At 42.9% G+C, this 18,399-nt stretch overlaps 1 protein-coding gene across 2 annotated transcripts in view; it reads left to right on the top strand.

Moving 5' to 3' along the window:
* The window catches only part of CASR (calcium sensing receptor), a 41,122-nt gene that overhangs the window by 1,023 nt on the left and 21,700 nt on the right, over nt 1-18,399 (top strand). For both annotated transcript variants that reach the window (XM_075722796.1, XM_075722786.1), the window contains exons 2-3: nt 7,509-7,815; nt 11,137-12,018. In XM_075722796.1, the coding sequence (XP_075578911.1) occupies nt 7,509-7,815; nt 11,137-12,018 (1,189 nt within the window). The remainder of the gene's footprint in view (nt 1-7,508; nt 7,816-11,136; nt 12,019-18,399) is intronic.

Below are 18,399 nucleotides of genomic sequence, written 5' to 3'. Positions count from 1 at the left end.
GACCATGCATGGGAAAACACTTCAGTGTTATAGCACCTCTTCTGTAATCATATGTGAAAAAATCATATATCTGGAATTACTTGGACCTCGCATCCTAGACTGGGGATCTGGTACAGTTCTGTTGCAGATGGCAGTTAAGAATGGCTGACAGCATTCCTGCTACGCTTACAGATTCCAGGTGCAGTTTCCCACTGAGACACTGAGCAGGACACATCCATCTAGGTTATGAGATCATCCCCAGATGGTCTCTTAGTGAGCCCACAGAAAGAAGTGTAATTAAGCAGGGTTTCTTTTGGCTTCTTCTATGCATGCACAAGAAAGTCATGAACTAAATGTATGTGAAATGTCCACTTCATGAAGCAAGAAGCTCTGCCAGATTTTCAGCATTTTTTTCTCTCCCAGATGCAGTCTTTTAAAAGAGGAATGCTGAAAAGCGATGGATGTTTTCAGCTCTGTGGTCTTTTTCACCTGCTCCAGGTGGCAGGCAGGGCAGTGCAGATATTTGCAAACTGAACATAGCTTTAATTTCTGTCAGTGCTGGGTCAGCCTCGGTGACTCCCTTGACATGGTCACGTTATTGGAACAGATCACAAGGGAATGTTCCCCCACGAGTACTACAAGTGTGTGGTTGCCAAAAGATTTGTTAATGAGGTAGCACTGCCAACAACACGCAAATCCTGAAAAGCCAGACCAGCTGTTTTAAGGACAGAACAGGAGATCCTTCTGGGTGGCATCTGATCTGCTAAAAGGCATCCTCCACCTGAAATTTGCCTGGGTAAAATCTGTGTTCCTCTTACCCCTGCACCAAGAAGTTACAGGTGCAAAAGAGAGGAGTTGACTGGAGAAGCATTTGTGCCACTTTGCCACACTCCTTCAAGGACCTGGATAAATTGTGAGTTGATAGCATAATGCAAATGGAGAGAGAATACTTAATGAAAGGCAGAGATCTAGCTGCAGAGGTAGTAGCAACTACAATAGGAACAAGGGGATGATTGGACCAGAGATGACTGGAAGCTCCTTCATCTCCCAAGTCTTCACCAGAAAATGTCCATTTCCAGGAAAGGTTTAATTTGAAAGAGATTGGGTTGGGAAGACTTTTTGAGACTGGTCATTGGATTTGCTTGATGAAGATAATTAATGCATTGGACAGTTTATGTGCTATGGTGTTTTCCTTGTTGGTACATGTTAAATTGAGAGCAGATATTTTTCCTGAAATTATTTTTCTATTTTAAGCAGAATTTAAGTCAGCAAATTCCTCTGACTGGACTCATACATACATCTCACAACACAACCATAGTGGTCCTTTTTGATTTTGGACTCCGTGATTAGGTAGTAGCTTGGGGCAGGGTTGTGCATGCTGACTCTAAGAGCCCATTACATTCTTCAAGTCACGACCTAGAGTCTTTCATGTCACATTTGAGTTTCCTCAGTTCTGGGCAGGTAGCTAGTGTGGAATGAGTGAACTCATATTTTCTGGGGAGAAGGGAAAAAAAAAGATAGGCTCTAGTTTCTTTCCAAAGTAAAATCTCCCCAATCTTGTAGTGTCAAAAACTTTTAGAGGGTGGGAAATCCACTAGAAGACCATAAGCATGGCTGTACATGGTCAAACCGAAGGTGCTAAATCTGTTCCATACCTTTGACTGCCCTTGTTGCCTTTCTCTGAGCCTTCTCCACTGCTGCTGTATCTTTTCAAAGCTGAAGTGAATCAGTTTTATACCCTTTTTAGATGGCCGGGTACAGCTTTTAATCTAATTAGATAGGAAAATGTGTCTCATATCACATAAGAAAATTAGACCCAAGTCATTCCAGGAGTATGCGGGCATCCTCTCTCTTTCCTCATACTCCTCCATTAGGCAGCAACAGCAACAAGCCATCAGACCATATGAAGAGCTCCTTGCTCTAAAAGTCCCACTAAAACCCTGGGGGTGGTTTGCCCCTGTTTCTTCTGGAGTTAAGTATTCAAAAAATTTAAGACAATGTGGCTTTCCTTTCTTTTGAGGATGGTTCAACGTGATCTGTGATATTTGGACATCTTCCCACACATTTAGCTGTGTTCAGTGCCATACCTATGCTCCCAAACAGGGCTTCTCAAAATGGGTAGGACAGTTTTCTCTCCGCTTTTTCAGTTTTCACACCCTTCATACTCTTGTGGCACAGTACCTTTCTCCCAGCTCAGCATATGTACTGGCCTAAACCTACTGTGCACACCTTGCACATGATTATTTGGAAAACTATATACATGATTCAGCAGCGAAAGGAAAAGGGAACAGTAACAACCTGTTCTCCATTCTTTTTGTGCTGATTCTACTGCAAATTCATCTTCATGCTTTAAGCACCGAGTTGTAGAGTCCAAAGTGAAAACTTACTCATGATTTTGCCACACCAAATGTCAGATAAGAGTACGGAAAGTGAGAGCAATTTTGTTTCCTGTGTTTCAGAAATACTTACATGGCTTATTGTTTAAGCAATCAAGCATCCCGCATTTGATATAAATACACTTTCTGTCTTTGTATGCCTCAAGTGCTGTTGCAGCAACTTTCCTTGTAACATTTGCTGATGCATATCTGATGTGTGCAGTGGAGGCAGAGGCTGAGCACAGCACAAGCTGCCCCTGACCCCCATTCCCTGTCAGCACCCACAGAGGCCTATTCATAACCTGATTTCTCCATCCTTTCTTGATTTCAGGCAGATTAGCAGTAGTGATGGTGGTGGTATCTTTAGTATTATTGCTAGCATTATTGCACAGATGGGTGGTACCCATGGATTCCTCTTACTGTAACAAACTGTTTGCAGTGAGAACATATCTTTACTGAGCTGAGATACAGTGTTGCCAATATGGTGTCACTAGCTCATAATTTTTAATGCATATTCCCTGTATTCTGGCCAGCAATCTACCCAAGGTCCCACACTGTGACACATAGCTTACAGGCTGTGAAAGTCTGGTGAGATACCATCCCCATGTCATAGTGCAGGACTTCACAGAGCATGGCTCCGGGACGCTTTAGCTCACTGACTCTGTGTGTCTGTCTGAGAGAACAGAATTTTAGTTCTGCACCTTGTGGATGTGTTTGCTAATCCCATTGCAGAAGTGAATGCCTAACATGATATTTAGAATTTCCGCCCTGAGCCCGAATTATTTTCTTTTCCTCTCTTCCACCCATCTTCTGAATTTTAATGTTTATTAATTTATTAATGGGGTGGTTTTTTACATTTTCTTTGGTCTGCATAATTCCCCTTACCTAGACCTAACTTCTGAGAGTAGTAAGCAACTCGTTATACCTACTGACTACAGGAATCCAACAAATGGCTGAAGGTCTCCCCTTTGCATAGCTTAGTAATAGCAGTGGTAGTAGCAGCAATAACATGTAATTAATGTACTGGAAATCTACAGACCACAGAGAAATTAGTATGTGCATACAACCACTAGAGAAAGAGGAGTACTGGCGTGAGCCATGAGGCGTATGCAGGCTTTGCCACCATTCTTGATTAAAAGTACCTGTTGGATATGTATTTACAGGAGCTGTATTTACAGCTTTCACATTACTTTCTCCTTCTTTTCCTTCATATTCTATTGCTTTTAGTTTAGGGCCTTGCAAGTTTTGATAAATAAAGGTCATGAATTCACATGAGGCTGTGAATTATTCCTTTATGGAGACAAACAGGGACCAGGTCTAATTTCCCTGCTGGATCCAGACAGTATGAGTTGTTCAAACCAAACCAGACAAACAAACAAGCAAAGAAACAGGGGATGGAGCTATGAGGAGCTAAAACTATGCAGTGAGCTTATGTCCCTTAATTTATATGACTTTGCTTTGTAACATTGACTGAGACACTTAAGCCATCCTGAGCACCCCTTGACAGACACATTTATACCAACTGGAAAGAAACCTGCAGGAATCAGTGAGATCTTGCGAGTTTACTATCTGGCAAACTGGGCAGCTGCAAAGATAATCTGTCCCATGCAGATGTGACAATTAAAATGAGGATTTGTGGAGGAATTGTTTCTGATTTCTCTTTCCCTGCTTGTGCTCCTGCCTGGGAACAGAAAGATCAATGGGTTGCATACTCTGACAGGTGGGAGAACAGGCATCAGAGGACAAGCATTTAAAGAACTGACTGTAAATAAAAATTCCTATCTACATCTTTGGGCACTGAATTATTTAAATTAAACTCTCATTTAGAGCTTAATGACCACTTTTCATAGCACCACATCTCAGAAATGTTAAAGTACAAGACTATGCTAATGTACCTGGAAAATAATATGGCAGAAAATAAGTTTGGGAGGCTGCTTATTTTCCACCAAGAAAATATCAGTGGCTATTTAAAGCTTCTGGAAATTTAATGAAAAGTTTGCTGCTGTTAGCAAATCCTTTGCAGTTTCTTCATGGAAATTACCGGTCAAATTTCTGCATGGTTGACAGAACATTACAGTGACTAGTCATATTAGTCACAGCAGCAGCATAGCACAGGAGGTCAGCTGGATCGGTCTAATCTGCTGCCAGGTTCAAAGGCTGCTTTTACCCATCACTCATGTACACACCAAGCCAAGAGGAACCTATCCACAGCCCCTTGCTGGGGTCTTACAATACAATGGGAGAGAATTTATCCACACACATTTCCATTCACCCTGATTGAAGGAATCGTGAAATCTTGCTTCATTTAGACTAATTTAGTGGCACTGCCTTCATCTGACCATATCCATGTTACAGTACTGATACAACACAGTATCAGTTAACAAAATGAGACCTTCTCTGAAGCTCTATTAAGTATTACAGAAGACAGATCAAGGTGTGTTTGTCTCCATCCCATCTGATCCTCTTCTGATCTGCTGATGCTGCTATCAGCAGAGGTGCAACTGAAGAGAACTGCAGGTCTCCTTCCCAGGATAGTTTGAGGTAAATTATCAAAAGCATTTCAAAGACATTTTGGAGTCTAGCTCCCAGAAAACACCCCTGCCTTCCTTTCCCCTCCAAAATAAAACCAATCCAAACTCAAGTACCTGAAGTACAGGCCTTATGCTGTAAATAAACATTCACCAGGAGCGTATGTCAGAAAGGAAAATAAAAGCAATTGTGCATCATGGGCCTTAGTCTACATCTACTGAATGAAACAGCAAACGCGTTCTCTGAAGTCAAGGGTAAGACAGCCCAGTTTTCTCACTGCTTTTGAAGATACCGCCCTGCTGCATTTAAAAAAAATTAAGCCAAATTGCTGTTGAGCAGGCAAAATAATTTCATGTCATACTCCACCTGCACAATTTAATGTAAGCAGGCTTAAATTTACTTTTAAACATACTCGAATGTGTGAAGCTTTTCACAGTGGTATAGTGGTACCTTTGAACTTCCCAGCTTCTCAGCAGTCTTCCCTTCAAATACAGAAAATGCATTCACATTTTTCTCTTTTACATGAGGAGCCTGAATGTAGTTCCTTGCTTCAAATCCTGTTTTCATTTTGATTAAAAATATCTGAAAACATATTTAACTTCTTTTTAAAAAGAAGTGTCACAAAACCCCTCCTTGCTGTCATTGATCCCAGCGAGCATTACTGACTACGTGAGGCAGCATCGTCTGCCCAGCATATCTTTTTTCTGTACATAACACTCACTGCCTATTTCACTCTGAGGCTTGTCCTTTTATTTCAGAGTTATAACTAAGGATTTTTATTGGCCTCAAACTTTCTGACTTGAAGAGATTTGTACAGAAACCATACTGTCTGGTCTTTGAGGAGCAACCTCAGAGCAGAACCTCATTTGGAAGTTGGCCAAAGATGTCTGGAGCAGGTGAAATGAAGTTGAATAAATGAAGTTTTTAAGACTTAAAACTTAGATGTGGTATCTCTGAAATTTCTGATCCCAGATAAATCAGATAAAAATCCTAGAATGGAAGTAATGTGGCTATGTTCATTCAGCTTTAAAGAAGTCAGACATAGCTAACATCAACTTTAGAAGTTATTCATTTAATCCAGCAATTAAAAGATGTTCAGGTTGTTTATCTCACAGATTGGAAGCTTGTGATTTCATGGAGCTTATCTTTAGAAATCTTCACCTTGGTAATGGAAACACCTCTCAAAGCATTTCAAAATGGCACTCATGCAAAACGTGGAATTTACCATTTTATATAGCATCTGTTCTTGGGCAGGCTATTTCCCCAGGCTCTTCCAGTTCTGGACCCGTCAGTTTTCCCAGTGGATCTCAAGCATAACAGCTTTGACACTTCCCTGTTTCCAGACCTAACTCAACACAAAACTGCAAATTGAGTGCTATCCTGACCTATAGTGCATTACAAGGAAGGGCAGGTTTGAGTTCACGAAAGATTCTGCCATTCCAACTGAATTACCCTAAAACATGGCAGCTTCACAGGCACACAACCAGTTGCTTTTGCAGCTTTACGGGAGAAAACACAGCAGGTAAAACTTGAGAATAACACATGTCAAAGCGACTTTCTTCCTGCTGCTTTCCATGAAGAAGCTTCTCTCTTTTTTTGGATAAGTAGTCACTCACCCTGCATCAGCTTCTTTCACTGCCAGCCCACGCAATGCTCTAAACAGGGACTCCCAGGTCCTGCAGCACACTCTTGCCACCACTCCCCAGCTCTGGGTTAGCTCCATGCACAGTTAAGAGAGAGCCAGAAAACTCAGCTGCTCCATTTTAGAGAACAGAGGAGGCTTCAAAAAACAGAGTTTAAATTTCACAGGCCAGCTCTGATGGCATCTTCAGAGCTCATGTCTAAAGCAAATGTATGAGAGCACTATAATAAAGAGAAGCTTATTCCTTTAATGAAAACACTGTAGTATCTAATTAACAAGTTAGGGAGCTAGGATTTACATTTATAGCATGCCTCTGTTCTCTGGTTATAAACAGGTTGACTGTGCCCTCTCTCACAGTGTGAAGGGTTGTGATGTAAGGCCAAATTTCCTCGAGCAGAGCTACCAGGCACCTTTGCATCCAGGGGCATGCCAGTGCTGTGTCTCAGCTCACTCTGCCTGCCTGCCTAAAGCCATGCGGAGCTGACACACTGAGTATCCCTGAGCCCAAGTCCCTGACAGCATCACACTCAGCACAGGCTTTGCAGACACTGCCATCTGCATTCAGAAACATGTCAGAGGAGCCTGGAAGGAAACCTGGTAGGTGTAGCTTTGTGTCAGAGCATTTGCTCAGGAATCACGAGATCCAGGTGTAGGGTACTGAGCAGAAAGGACAGGCCAGAGCCAACACCCCAGGCATGCTGTCTTTCAACTTTCCCAGGCTTTAGAGGACTTAGAAAAGTTCACCTCATCCTCATGACCTCTGAACTGAAAAATGGAACAAAACCTTGTGGCATATGCACGCCTCTTCTGTAACCACTGAACACAAAAGCAAAACTTTCCAAATTTAGTAGGGTGCAAGAAATCACATAAGTTACTTTTGCCTTTTGTATCTGGAATTCCTCACTCTGTCTTTGTCTTGGTCCTGGTCTCCTCTCCTCTGTTTGCCTCCTTCTCACTCTGTTTTATTTTTATTTTTCCCCCAGGTATAACTTCCGAGGCTTCCGCTGGCTCCAGGCTATGATCTTTGCCATAGAAGAAATAAACAGTAGCCCAACTCTCCTTCCCAACATGACCCTAGGGTACAGGATATTTGACACTTGCAATACAGTCTCTAAAGCCCTTGAGGCCACACTGAGTTTTGTGGCCCAGAACAAGATAGACTCCTTGAACCTGGACGAATTCTGCAACTGCTCAGAACATATCCCTTCCACCATTGCAGTCGTGGGGGCAACCGGCTCTGGCATCTCTACCGCTGTGGCCAATCTTCTGGGACTCTTTTACATACCTCAGGTATGCTTTCATGCTTTCACTTCTCTTGTTTAGGTACAGCTGGGGGTATTTCTGTTTGGAGGGGATCTTTAAGTACATTATAGAACCAGGACAGGAAACTGCACTGCTGCCTTACATGCTCCATCTCTGTTTCAGACAAGGGAAGGTTTAGAAATGCAATGGCCCTAGCCGTATGAATACATCCTGGGAGGGCTGAGGCTGAGAAGCACTGGCTTTTAAAGTGGGACAACAGTTTACATGAAAGCAAGCTGTCTATTTCTCTCCAAACTTATTATGTCAAATCAAACCAAATTTTTTTTTTGTCAGAGATACAAGTCTTCAGGCTCACATTTACCAGAAATATATTCGGGCCAGTACAGGTATGTACAATGGCTGTGCCAGCTTCTCCGTCCCACACTCTGCCAATGTGTCCTAACTGCACACCAGAAAGGTCTCAAGGGGAGTTCAGCCTCCATGGCTTGTTTAATCTTTGCCATTTCCAATAGAACCTCAAGGAGAGAAACAATACAAAATGTGGAGGGTTTCTTATGGTAGAAATATGTCTTGCTAGCAATTTGCAATCCCCAAACACAAAGGTTACCAGCCAGTAACAACACTCAGCCAACAGCAATTAGTGTAGGAGGACTAGAGTCCTCTAGAGTGGTTTAGTCTGTGAACACGGGTAATTTAGGTCAGTCATTGGCAGTTGCCAGCCTTGACAGGTTAGTTGTGATGTTATTTCACCATGGTCACTGTCTAGTCATGCCCAATTCCCACAGAGCCCCCTTAAGGCAGAGCTCAGTCATTGCCAGCTACTCTTAGGTCTCTCAGCATCTCTGATGATTCAAGTAAGTGATCTGTAAAGTTGCTGCTTCTGCTGATCAAGTGCTGTGAAGGTTCCTTCTGGGCTGACCTGCCTTTCTTTTGCCCTACAGCCTCCAGAACAGGGTTTGTGAGAGCATGTGGATATGCCCCGCCTTGTCCTGGGGTCATCTGTGTGGTGGTGTAGTTGTGGCCAGCTCCTGCGTCGCAGCATCCTTCTTGCTGTCTGCTGACTCTACTGGGGCCAGTGCTGGCATCCACGGGCCCATCCTTTCATTTAACAAACTTGCTGCTCTGCCAAGACCCTAAGCAAAGTATGAGTCTGGCATGTTATAGCTTAATGTTGTTGCTCTTGATTTTAGATTTCCACACTGAAGACAACTTTGAAAAAAGTGCTTGGCCTTATCCATTTATGTGTTGCCTTGTATAGCCTAACATTTCCAATTCCTCTTCTAAAACAAATACAGGTGCCAGAACTCACAGGAGTCCTTGTAACAAGATTGTGTCACACTGCACTCTCAGTCTGTCCTGAGAGGATATATCTTTATTTCAGCCTGGGCTCCAATTCCCATCTGCACCACAAATGAAGAAGGAAGGACTCTTGTCTGCACAGTAATATATCTTGTCTATTTAATGTTATAAATCTGACTGCCTCACAGGAGTCTGAAAAAATAGACATTTGGTCTCTGAGCAGGGCAAGAATGGTTTAAGCTAAGACCAATATACGCTATCGAGGTATTGCCTAGAGTAGCATTGGAAGGTGGTGTGTAATAAACACCATGATGGCATTTTAAGGCATACTGTTAATTCACACATCACATTACCAACTGAACAAGGGCAGCTGAGAAGGGTTGGTGGGTTGGACTGAACATAAAAGATGTTTGCACTTCTCAGACTTTCCCTTTGAACAGGGAATGGCATTTGTGCTACGAGGCAGCAGTCTTATTGAGAGGTTGCTGAAATGGGTAAGATGTCAGGAGGCTCAGTTCTGGAACGAAATCTCAGCCAGGTGGTTGAAGTATGACAACTGAAAGCAGGCTTTTAAACTGGGAGTTGTTGGGCAGCATTAGAATATGCATTATTGCTGCCATTTATAGCAAGGCCATTAGAAAATCTATGCTTAATAGACCCTGCATTTCAGTACAAGTTGGAGATATATTTTACAATTAATGTAAGGCTCATTACTTGTTCCATTGACATAGAAACTGAAAATGTTATGACTCCAGTTCTGTTTCTCGGTATCTCACCTCAGTGAACCCTTACAGCACATGCAGGAGTCGGGTACCTTGCCTGCACCCCCTGGCACTAGGTTTTAGGAGATGAGAGTAGCGCTGCGTAGGAGCCTGTCCAGGGGAGAATATAGCTCTGTGAAAGGAGGATTTGCTCCTGTGGCCCTTGAAATTGCACTAGGAGACCTCTTTTTCTTTCTTCTTGGAGAAACATTAAATGACAGAATTTAAGAAGGAGTTAACATTTTCTGTGAACTTCCACTTTGTACAAAATGAGCTGTTTATAGATTTTTTTCAAAGTGAGAGTCAGTCCTAAAGAGTTCAGATACCAATCTCAAAATGCAAAGATAAGTGAGTTTTAAAAGCTCTCCAGATCTTTAAACTATTCTCTTCTGGGTTTTATTGTTTTCTTCCTACTTGTAGAAAATCCAAATTATATCTTAAGATCAGATGGCACTTGTTCTGATTAGGGAAAAGATATTTCTTGATAGGTTTAGAAAAGGATATAAAATCCCATTTTAACTGTAAAGCACGGTGGCTCATGGAGTGTGGAAAGCCTACTGGCTTCTTTGCTGATTCTGGCCAGCAGTCATACTGGTAAGGTAGTATCAACCAGCATTACCTTAACACTCTGCAGGGTCAAGGCAACTGATACACATCACATTCTTCTCACTTCAGCTGGCAGGGATTGTATATAACACGCATATAGTGCCTGATGGAGCCTGCTTAAGGATGGGGACAGAGGTGAGAGTTAAGAAGAGACAGACAGTGCTCTTCAGAGTAGGTCTGGGATGGCAATACCAGCCTGCTGTCTCATGTCTGGTTCAGGACAGAGGAAGCCTGCATTTTGTCTGAATTATGTGCCTTGCCCTCATTTATCTGAAAGATACATTGTTCTTGTTTCTGGATTTGGCAGGAAGTGCAGTGAGGTGCGTGTAGGCCACCGGTGGCTCACCTCTTTGCCATTCCTCCAAGCTAGTGTCAGTGTCTCTCTCCCTCAGATCTTTGACCTTACAGGTGGACATGAGCTTGCTCCAGTCTCTCGGGTCTGAGCAGCTGTTCCTGTATGTGTGCCTCTGTAAGACAGTCACAGCTACAAGAATATACAGACTCAGAGTGGATCATGTACGACCACAGGCTAAGAGTACGTGGCTGCCAGTGCAGTGCCCAGCTCTCTCTTCATCCCATCTGAGGTTACACAGGTTGACAGTGATTCTAGATAAATGTAGGCAATTTATTCCCAGGCAGTTCACTTCATGCTGTGTTTTGCTTGTTCACTGTGCTCTCACAGGTCAGCTATGCCTCATCCAGTCGTCTCTTGAGCAATAAGAACCAGTTCAAGTCCTTCCTCCGCACAATCCCGAATGATGAGCACCAGGCCACAGCGATGGCAGACATCATTGAGTACTTTCGCTGGAACTGGGTGGGAACGATTGCAGCTGACGATGACTATGGCCGGCCTGGGATTGAAAAGTTTCGGGAGGAGGCGGAGGAGAGAGACATCTGCATTGATTTTAGCGAGCTCATCTCCCAGTACTCAGACGAAGAGGAGATCCAGCAGGTGGTGGAGGTCATCCAGAACTCCACGGCAAGGGTGATCGTTGTTTTCTCCAGTGGCCCAGACCTGGAGCCCCTCATCAAAGAGATCGTCAGGCGAAACATCACTGGCAAGATCTGGCTGGCAAGCGAGGCCTGGGCCAGCTCTTCGCTGATAGCCATGCCAGAGTTCTTCCGCGTCATCGGCAGCACCATTGGGTTTGCGCTGAAGGCAGGACAGATCCCAGGCTTTCGTGAGTTCCTGCAGAAGGTGCATCCCAAGAAGTCCACAAACAATGGCTTTGCCAAGGAGTTTTGGGAGGAGACGTTTAACTGCTATCTCCCCGATGGGTCCAAAAATTCTGCAGCTTCAACTTCCTTCCACAAGGGCCATGAAGAGGGACTGGGAGCTGGAAATGGAACAGCTGCCTTCCGACCTCCGTGCACAGGGGATGAGAACATCACCAGTGTGGAGACACCGTACATGGACTACACACACTTGCGGATATCCTATAATGTGTATTTGGCAGTATATTCTATTGCCCATGCCTTGCAGGATATATATACCTGTACCCCTGGGAAAGGACTCTTCACTAACGGATCCTGTGCAGACATTAAGAAGGTTGAGGCATGGCAGGTAAGTCCTTCATTTGTGTGCCTGTGCAATATACTTGCAGAAAAATGACAAGCTGTCCCAGAGCTTTTAGGGTGTCTTTCATAATCCTGAGTCTCAGACACAGCATAAGGCTCCTGGGACGTAGCATATCACTGCGTGCAAGTTAGGTGCACGCTCCCACTCTACAGGGAATGTAAGGTAAGTTGTGTTAGGTTTGCCTGCAGTGAAAGGGGCTTAAACTGAGTTAAATTTTCTTGCATTTGCTACAGGCCAAAAGTGCACACACAGACAATTACCACAGCCTGGCTGACGCAAGGTAACTTGATCATATATTGAGCCCTTACATAAACAAGAGGGCCTGGAGAGAGCACATGAACAAGGAAAACAGTTTTTAGAGTTCATTTTCTTTGGCAAGCTCTATGTCTTTTGCAATCCCACAGCAATTTTCCATACAGGCCGTATTTTTTTTCTACAGTTTTAAGCTTATATAGGATCAAACTAAAGCAGGTTGAGTAATGAAGGAAAATAACCTGTGGATGTTGGGCAAATAATAGATAGCTGCTTTGATTTAGCAGTGATATTTGTGAACTGATAAAATGATACTAACGACTTAGTCACATTTACCCATTCATTTGATGCGTTCTGCCACTGGCGTATGGATGGTATTCTGGCATTTTGTCTCCTGATTCTTTATGAATACTCTGTACCTTACCATACGTTTGATTGTGCTATCCGATGTGATATTCAGTATGTGGTTTTAGTGTCTACTGCATTCTTAAATAACAGAATTAGCTTGTAAGGCTATCAAATGAAGATATGCCAAATATGTAGCAAATTCTGTTTGCCCCATTCTGGTTATCACAGAAAACTTGGGCCCAAACATGCCTGAAATCAGAACACCACGGATGAATATAAGGAGGATCACATCCCTGTTTGCATGTGTAATTTCCTCTATTCGGGATAGTCTAACCAAAATAAAGGCTATCTGTGCCACGAACTTTGCAGATGTTGGGTCAGTGTTCACGTGTGGGAACTGGAGTTTGGTTCCTGTCTAGTCTCAGTCAACTCAAAAACATTGGTCAGATCAAAGCAAATGGCTTTGTCTTGGCATTTATGGGAAACCTGTATTGCTCTAAGTATCTGATTTGGGTTTACCAAAACCACTTGACTCAGAGTTGATGAGTGCAAGGTTTGACCCTGGTTTAGGGGAATCCTGCGATTGCTGGCACTCTCGGAGGTTTCTGTCTTTCAAAACTATTCTGCTTTTCGGGAGCATGCTGGCAGAAGTGGGCAAGTCACAGACAGATTTAGCTTTCACTGTGTCAGTAAAAATGATCCAGAATAAATATATTTTTAATTTGTTCCCTTATGCCTTGTCAACTTGGAAAGTAAGGCAGGATCTCCATACCACAGCTAAGTAAAATAATATGGTGTTTGTTGAGGATTCCACAATTGGGAAGAATGTCCTCTCATTTCTGTGTTGCTCATCTGGTGCTGAAGGCTGGTTGTATCAAAATGTAAAGCATCCTGCTGATCTAGGCTTTCAGGTATTCATACTTCCCTTAAAGGAGTGAATCAGCGTCAAGAAAAGAGTATGTGGGGGATAACAGGACTGGGTAGGAATATCAGGTGCTACAAAGAAACAGGCTATATTTGAAATGACCACCATTATATGGTGTTGGCTGACAAGCATATTTGATATTTGTGCATTTTTTCACTTCATTTCAAAATCAAACACATGAATAGCAGGTAAATGCCAAATCTGTGTGCACATCTACTTCATATCAGGCATTGCGGCTCATTACCCTTGGGAAGCTTTCCTCAGCCCCAGGGGTAATGAGTTCACCTCACAAACGTGCATCCTCCAGCATCTCCAGAGAGAGGTTTTTCTGACAACCAGACAGAAGAAAACCTTTCTACTAAAATCAATCTCATTTGCAGCAGTACTTCTGCCGGTGGTCAGTGCCTGCTCCCTCTTCTCATGGTCAGCTCAAGGGTTTCTTGATAGGAAGAGACCTGAGCGAGCGAGGATGCTGTAGGAAGCCTCCACACCTGAGACAGGAGGCAGCAGCTGCTGATAGCGTCTGCCATCACTGACCAGGTTGTGTGCAGGTGAGCTCGTAGCTCCATTAGCCTGAGCTCCTGTCCAGAGCAGCCCTTGCCAGCGGGGTTGGTGGCTGGCAAGGATAAATGGTGCTTTCCACAATTTAATTATGGACCATTTAATTTTTTTGCCTTTCAATGACGTTATCCCATTAACACATATTATTTATTTGTTGCCTGCTAATTGTTAATTTTATATACCCAGAATATAAACCTTTTTGGAGGAACTGGTTTATATAATTTGTGGAGGGTGCTTGTGTGGGTCTGTATATAAAAATAACATTTTTACTTCAGTGATCAGTTCATTTGAGCTGGACAGCAGGAAGCCTAGCACAGAATTACCGTGAGTTGGTTAAATTGGGTGCAATTTTCCAATTAAGAATTTACCATCCACTGTTTAAGAAAGCTCTAAGTATGTTTCAGCATGGGGTGAACGAGATTTTTCTGCGTCTCCCAAGCTGAAATATCAAATACTAACAACTTTCTTTTCTACTTATTTATAGCTAGTTAAGAAGCTGCTTACTCATTTTCTCCACCTGTGTTGGTGGTCTGTGACAGATGCTGTCCTTAAACCCAGTCTTCCTTCCTTTTGTGTTACCAGCACCTCTGAAGCTGGTGGTGGGCACCTCCACTAGAGATGGGACCGGTCAGCCTGAGCTTGCAGGCTGCTACAGCTTCCAGGCAGGAGCTGTGCCACTCGCTCTGCGCGCGGAGCTGCCCGCAGGGTTCAGAGTCCTCTCTCTGAAAATGGGGAAATTTGCACTTCTGTACCCTAGAGAAAACTGCAGACTTCAATACGATGTCTGTGCTTCCCTTATTCTGAGCAATGGATATGCCTGCAGCTGTCATATTTTAAGAACCTACCCTGCTGCAAAGCAGAAGATAATCCAGGTGCACACCTTTGCAAGATGCCTGCAAAGAGCAGATAGTATTCTCTGCGCATGCCATTGTTGTGCCCTGCAAAATATGGATCAAGATCAGATTAATTACTTCTTTTTGCAGTGTTTTGTTCAGGTAACAAAAAGATGCAGGGCAATCCAGAACAAATGTGTAAGCAATTTCTGTCACATTTGGAAAAGGCAAAATTTTACACAAAGCACTAAGGATTAAAGTGCATGACTGCAAATAGTACAACAGAAAGAATCCTCTTAAAGGACTCCATCACCTCTGATTATCAGATGCCCATTCACTTTTGCTGGTGGGCTGTGATTTTTTTAGGAGACGGTATTGAGTAGGGCTAATTCTGTGTGTTGCTCTGGTTCATGGACTGGCCTCCCCCAAATACAGGCTCTCCTAATAAGCTATGGAATAGCAGTGGGAAGGTATGGCAAAAGGTAGGAGATAGGCTCAGGACTCCTGTACTGATGCTGCCTCTTTGTCAAAATTCCATGCATCTTTGGCCTGTTTCTCCACAACAGCTCAGTCTGCTTTTGAAGCCCTTTTTTCTTAATATCTTCCTTGATAAGATTTCCCAGGTCCCTCAAATTCCTTCATTTTCTTGGTCTCTGCTCATGTGGCTATTCCCATGGTCACTTCTAACAGCAAGTCCATCTGTTCTTTTTTCAATTCCCCTCTGAGCAAAGATTTAGAACCCTTTGGGGCATTTACAGGAACCTCTCTGGTGTCCCTCTCATTTCAAACAGTGGGTGGTGCTGCAAAAAATGAGAGAAAAACCAGTAAGGGATACTAATCTGTCCTTCAGAGCAAATACTCATTACTTCATATTCTTTCTGTGTGAGAAGGGGAAAACCCTGTCTTTTCCTCAGACATGGTTCACTCTGTGTTTCTGCCCATTCATTTGGCAGCTGACGGGCCTCACTTTCTGTCTCACAGTAAAAGAATTGAGATTAAATGGGGAAGATGGGCTCCTGTGGATTTGAGAAGGCAAAGGTGTGCAGTCACAGGGTCATGGAGCAGAGCATCCTTAGGTGGACTCCCAGACAGTCTTCAAGTTGTGGTTACACTGGAGGCTGCAAACTTTAGCAGGTTCATGAATGAAAAGTGAGATAGCTCTTCTAGGCATCAAGGCAAAGCATGCTGCACAGGCTGAAAAATGTGCTGTCCTAAAGATTAGCAGGTTAAAGACACGCTCATGTAAATTATTCTATGCCTAGAAATCGGATTGACCTCAGACTTAGTGAAAAGCTGCCATATGCTGTTCCACAAAATAAAAGCAAATACAAATTGGCTTCACCTAGCAACACCTCAAGTCTTTTATTACACCTGTGCACCTCCCAGCCAACAGTTCCTTCCTCTGTGCTGTTGATACACATTATGAAGAGGTAAAAATGGATTGGTGCCTTCTCCAATTTTACATTTAGGTATGTCTGGCTGGCTGGAAATTGATTCTGCAAGGCTTTAAAGAGGTGAATGATGCCTTAGATGACATATGTCTCTCCAGACCTTTGAGCCTAAGGACTTATCTAATCAATTTTGTGTCTGTTGAACTATATAGGCCTGTCTGAACAATTAAAATGGTGTATGGAACAGCTGCTTTGTGGTATAGAGAATGAAACAGTATCAGAACAGGTTTTAACTGAGGCTGGTGTGAAAATTAGTCATGCAGGAAGAGTTGCAGTGACGACAGAGGAAGGTGCTGAATATCAGGCAACTGCAAAACCTCACCTAGTCTGCATTACAAATGCACTGGAGACATATTTGTTGTGAACAGAAAGCAAGCATTTCACCAGTGTGCCTTTGTTGTGGGAGACTGAATTGAGAGGCAGACAGTTTGAGCCACATGCAGAAATGTGTGGGTCAATAGGGCAAACACAGCTATTTCCCCACAAGGGTAATAACAGATGATTGCTTATTCATCAGTTTGGAGATAACAACTTGCCATCAGCTGAGAACATCATTTGTGAGCTCCTCAAATTAGCAGACAATAAATGGAGTATTATTTAGATGTCTCTGCAACTAAAAGGAGAAAGAGTTAACTGGACCTTACTAAAGGCGGGGTGGTCAGGCCTGTAACGTTACCAGTAGAAAATGCACAGGGAAACCATCACCCCAACAGGGTTGCTAGAAGAAGGGTGAATGAACTGCATGCAGCAAATACACAACCTCTATGTCATGAAATAATGAGTTGTGGTTATTAGTTATTTGGTAGAGAATGGCTGAGATTCTTCTGAATCAGGGTAGTACAAGCTGCCTGAATGACAAAAAATGCAGTATTCCTGCTCACCCCCAAATGTGTTGAATTTTTCATAAAAGTAATTTTTAATATAATCACTTACATGCTACATTACAACAAAAGCTGTATTTGAAATGAAGCGTTTTCTAATATTTATGAAGCTCATTTGTACCTTTGTCACTTGGGGAAAAGAAGTCAGTTTTTCAGCCTATATTGGACCTGGGAATTTTAGGGAAGGCTCCATGAGATGCTCATATACTGTTTCTGTCTGTAGCGACTTCAGATAATAATTATCCCTTGAATTACCAAGACATCAGTATCTTTTGCTAAGATACAGCATGTCTTTGTTACACAAAAGGATGTAAAGTTTCTTCTAGGACTGACCTTTCCTGATGCTATTCACAAATGGAGCCGGTGACAAAGGGCACCTTGAGAATCCCCTAAAGGCACTCAGAAAGTGAGGTGAGGAAACAAGTGGATTTATCAAAAATTCAGTTTCATGTTATAATCATTCCTCTGACTTGGCTGGTTTCCATTTATCCCAAGGTAGGGTTGAAGCTAACTTCAAAGGCATGATAATCATAGCATAGTTTATTTCTTTGCTTCCCAGGTGATGAGCCATCTTCACCGATGCTTTACTAACCAGCTACATAGTTTTATCCCCAACTTTCATGCACTATGAAGGACTGGTGTTGCTCCACACAGTGGCTGAAGTTTGGAGGAAGGAGAACAAATTACCTTTTATGGCATTAAAAGGACCCTTTTGCCCTGTAGAATTAAAGGAGTGATCTCCCCACTGGAGCAGAAGCAGTACTTTGCTCAGAGAGGACTTTTACCTGTGTCTCTAGGAGGAATTCCATGAAGGTTATTTAGAATCATAGAATCATAGAATCATTTAGGTTGGAAAAGACCTTTAAGATCATCCAGTCCAACCATTAACCTAACACTACCAAGTCCACCACTAAACCAGTTAAGGGTAGAGTAATAATTAATTTCATGTTTCCTGGCTTGGTGGCTGGATTATTTTTTGATGAAAGTAAAACTAGGAATCATGAAGGTTGGAAAGGATCTCTAAGATCATCAGTCCAACCATCAATCCAACACCACCATGCCCACTAAACCATGTCCCAAAGTGCCACGTCTACACGTTTTTTGAACACCTCCAG

The sequence above is a fragment of the Pelecanus crispus genome, chromosome 1, assembly GCF_030463565.1.
Source record: "Pelecanus crispus isolate bPelCri1 chromosome 1, bPelCri1.pri, whole genome shotgun sequence".
NCBI lineage: Eukaryota > Metazoa > Chordata > Aves > Pelecaniformes > Pelecanidae > Pelecanus > Pelecanus crispus.
The sequence above is the reverse complement of the archived record's forward strand: the minus strand, read 5'-3'. Positions and strand labels throughout refer to the sequence as shown.